The sequence below is a fragment of the Gossypium arboreum genome, chromosome 7 (genome assembly GCF_025698485.1).
Source record: "Gossypium arboreum isolate Shixiya-1 chromosome 7, ASM2569848v2, whole genome shotgun sequence".
Taxonomy (NCBI): Eukaryota; Viridiplantae; Streptophyta; class Magnoliopsida; order Malvales; family Malvaceae; genus Gossypium; species Gossypium arboreum.
This window is the reverse complement of record NC_069076.1, coordinates 102,448,030-102,450,974: the sequence shown is the minus strand read 5'-3', so window position 1 is coordinate 102,450,974 and position 2,945 is coordinate 102,448,030. Positions and strand designations below refer to the sequence as shown.

General features: G+C 31.6%; 1 protein-coding gene across 1 annotated transcript; it reads right to left on the bottom strand.

The window, feature by feature from the left end:
* Positions 1–412: 412 nt before the first annotated feature.
* Positions 413–1,156, bottom strand: LOC108482724 (14 kDa proline-rich protein DC2.15-like). Its single transcript, XM_017785845.2, has one exon. It carries the CDS (start codon positions 1,014–1,016, stop codon positions 648–650), a length of 369 nt encoding a protein of 122 aa, XP_017641334.1. The 5' UTR covers positions 1,017–1,156; the 3' UTR covers positions 413–647.
* Positions 1,157–2,945: the final 1,789 nt, after the last annotated feature.

The following is a 2,945-nucleotide window of genomic DNA, read 5'->3' as shown; positions in this document are numbered from 1 at the left end:
GTTAATTATGCCAATTTTTATAACAGTACAAATGAATGAATTTTTTAACAAAAAGAACCAATTGACTCTTCGATATAATGTACAAGGATTAATTTATCATTTTTTTTAATAAAAGGGACAAAATGCAATCTGACTCTTAATATAATAACCTCTATGATACTTTTAGCGCAAATTATTTATGGTGAAGAGAACAATTCCAATTTATTTATAATAAATTATTTGTTGCTGGACCTCAACTTAAAAAGCATGTTACAAGTTGTTTATGTAGCTTCAAAAGAAGATATTATTTGTATTTATACTGATATTGAGATCCTAATTAGTTTGGTGGTATAGTCAATGTCTCCCCCCAATTTGATAATTAATTAACTGAGTTTTCGCAAACATGAAATTCTGCCTCAAGAAATGATAATAATTAAGCAAAATCAAACTTGACATTAATTGAGAACAAACAACATTAATCAAACATTACATTAGGCTGAGGTAATTGAACCGACATGCCTAGTTATTGAACTAGAACAAATATTACAACGACAATTGTTGAATGGCAAAAGAAAACCCTAATATCCAACATGAAAACCAACAAGAAACACTAGAAATGAAAGTAACTTAGACCAAACTTTAGCCAACAACATGATAATATATCTTTTTTATTCACATTTGAAGCCTGGAGGAACCTCCTTCTGACATGCACTAAGGATTAGACTAAGAGAAACTGGGATGTTGAGGTTGATTCCAAGTAGATTGGCTTTAATGGCAGTGCAAAGGCAAAGGGCAGCTTCCAAATCAGCCAATCCTTGAAGCAAAGCACAGCATTTGCTGGAAGGAGGGGTTCCAACAATCACGTTGACAAGTCCAAGCACGTCAGCACAGACACCGAGCTTCAATGTGTCCTTAGGGCAAGAAGGTGGAGGGCATGGTGGAGGTTTGGGTTTGCATGAATTGCAAGCAGTGGTGAATGTTGAGTGGAAAAGAAGAGTGAAGAGCAGAAAGAGGGCACAGAGTTTGTAGGAAGCCATTGCAGGCAGGCAGGCAGGCAGAAGCAGAAGTGAACTGTAGATATGGAAGGAGTCAGTGGGTAAGTGTAGCACCAGAAGTAGCTTTTTTAAAGGAAATTTCTGAGGTGGCTGTTTAAGGGAATCTGATTGAGTGGAAGAGAGTGAAAATGGATGATATAATTTAGCAGTTGGATTTTATTTTATTTTTGTAAGCTTCTGGGTAATGAAATATATGGACAGGTTTTCAGTCAAATGGAAAAATATGCGTTCATTAGCGGTGCTCTAAGTGGACGCAAATGGAAAAATACTGTACTGTAGATTTTACTCTTTCTTCCTTTTATTTTCATTGTCTTTATATACCAAATTGGTACCACCCATCCAAAGAGTAAATTAAATTACAGTATTCTCTCTTCTGTGGATTCAGCACTGTACAGTCTGGATTGTTGTGAAATTTTGATGCTTATTTTTACATCTCACCTATGACGCATGTTTGTCTAAATTTCGACTTGTTCGAAATATAAATTTAAAATTTTATTATTAGTTTATATTTATAAAAAATTTATTTAAACTTATTTTTTAAAATTCTTAAAAATATATTTTTATTTATTGAATTTTTTATATAGTCATCTTAACATTATCTTAATATTTATATTAGAGTAGTATTATATATTTAGTATAAATTTATTTTTAATGTATTATAAATTACATAATATATAAAAATAACATAAATATAAAATATTATAAACTTAAAACGGATTAGATCGGGCTCAGGCTTTGAATGTTTAAGTCCAAACCCAATCCATATTTCAGACGGGCCTAATTTTTTTGTCTAAACCTATTTTCGAGCCTAATATTTTACCCGAACCCTTTCAAATTTTAGATAAATCTTCAGACTTAAACAAATAATCCGCCCCATAAACAGGTTGCATTTATGAATATTTAATTTTACATTCTAAAATAGTATAATGTTTGTATGAAAAAAAATTTATTTTGAGTCGGTATGGGCCGATATCATCTCTTCTTCAAATGATTTTACTTCATTTTAATAATTTGAAACTTTTTACAATTTTACCTCTCTTTTTTTTTTCATAAATCAAGATGAAATAACAATAAAATTAGTGGTGGAGAGAAGAGATTTTTAAGCTGTTTTTTTTACTCGTTTTTAGGCTTTGTTCTCTTTCTTTATAAAAAAATAAAAATTGGTGAATCAAAATTCTCTAATTTTTAATATATTCTTTCATATAACACAACAATTTAATGTTGTGTGTCCATTATAATTACATATTGTCTATTAATTACATATACTAGAGAAACGTATTTATGTATTGTCGAAACCATCCCTCGAATTAAAAATTTTGAATTTCGAAATTTTTGTTTTAATAAAAAAACGGGGGAATCGACTATTTGGGAAATAGAAATATGGAGTCGCAACCGATCTTTTGTTTTGGTGTGATCGGGTCACCTAAGGATTTGGTTATTTTAATAAAATGTTTTGGTTTACTAGAATAACGATTTTGGTCTATGAAAATATGAGAAAATGGGCTCGGGAGTCGGTTACGTATGAGGAAGGATTAGCACCCTCACTACGCCCAAAATTGGTACCAAATCGATTAAATACTGTCCTTAGGTCTAAGATAAAAAATGTTTTTGAAATGTGGTTCTTATCAATAACGTTTAAATAACCGAGTGGGTTATCAAAATCTTCTTGTTTCGACTTCCGAAAGCCTACAATTTTGAAATTAACAAAGGGATACCCAACTGTTTGGTCCAACGAAAAATTGAAACCCAGCACAGTAGGGTACGATTCCTCGAATTTCCGAATATTGACCATTGCCTTACTTCATAAAATACGCGTGAAATTCCGAGGAGATATTCGATTATTTCAGGCAAATGAAAAAGCGCAACCCAGCACAATAGGGCTCGATTCTCAAAACGCCACATATAAAATAT

Coding starts and splice junctions, on each gene's coding strand:
- LOC108482724 (XM_017785845.2), bottom strand. CDS start 1,016: ATGGCTTCCTACAAACTCTGTGCCCTCTTTCTGCTCTTCACTCTTCTT.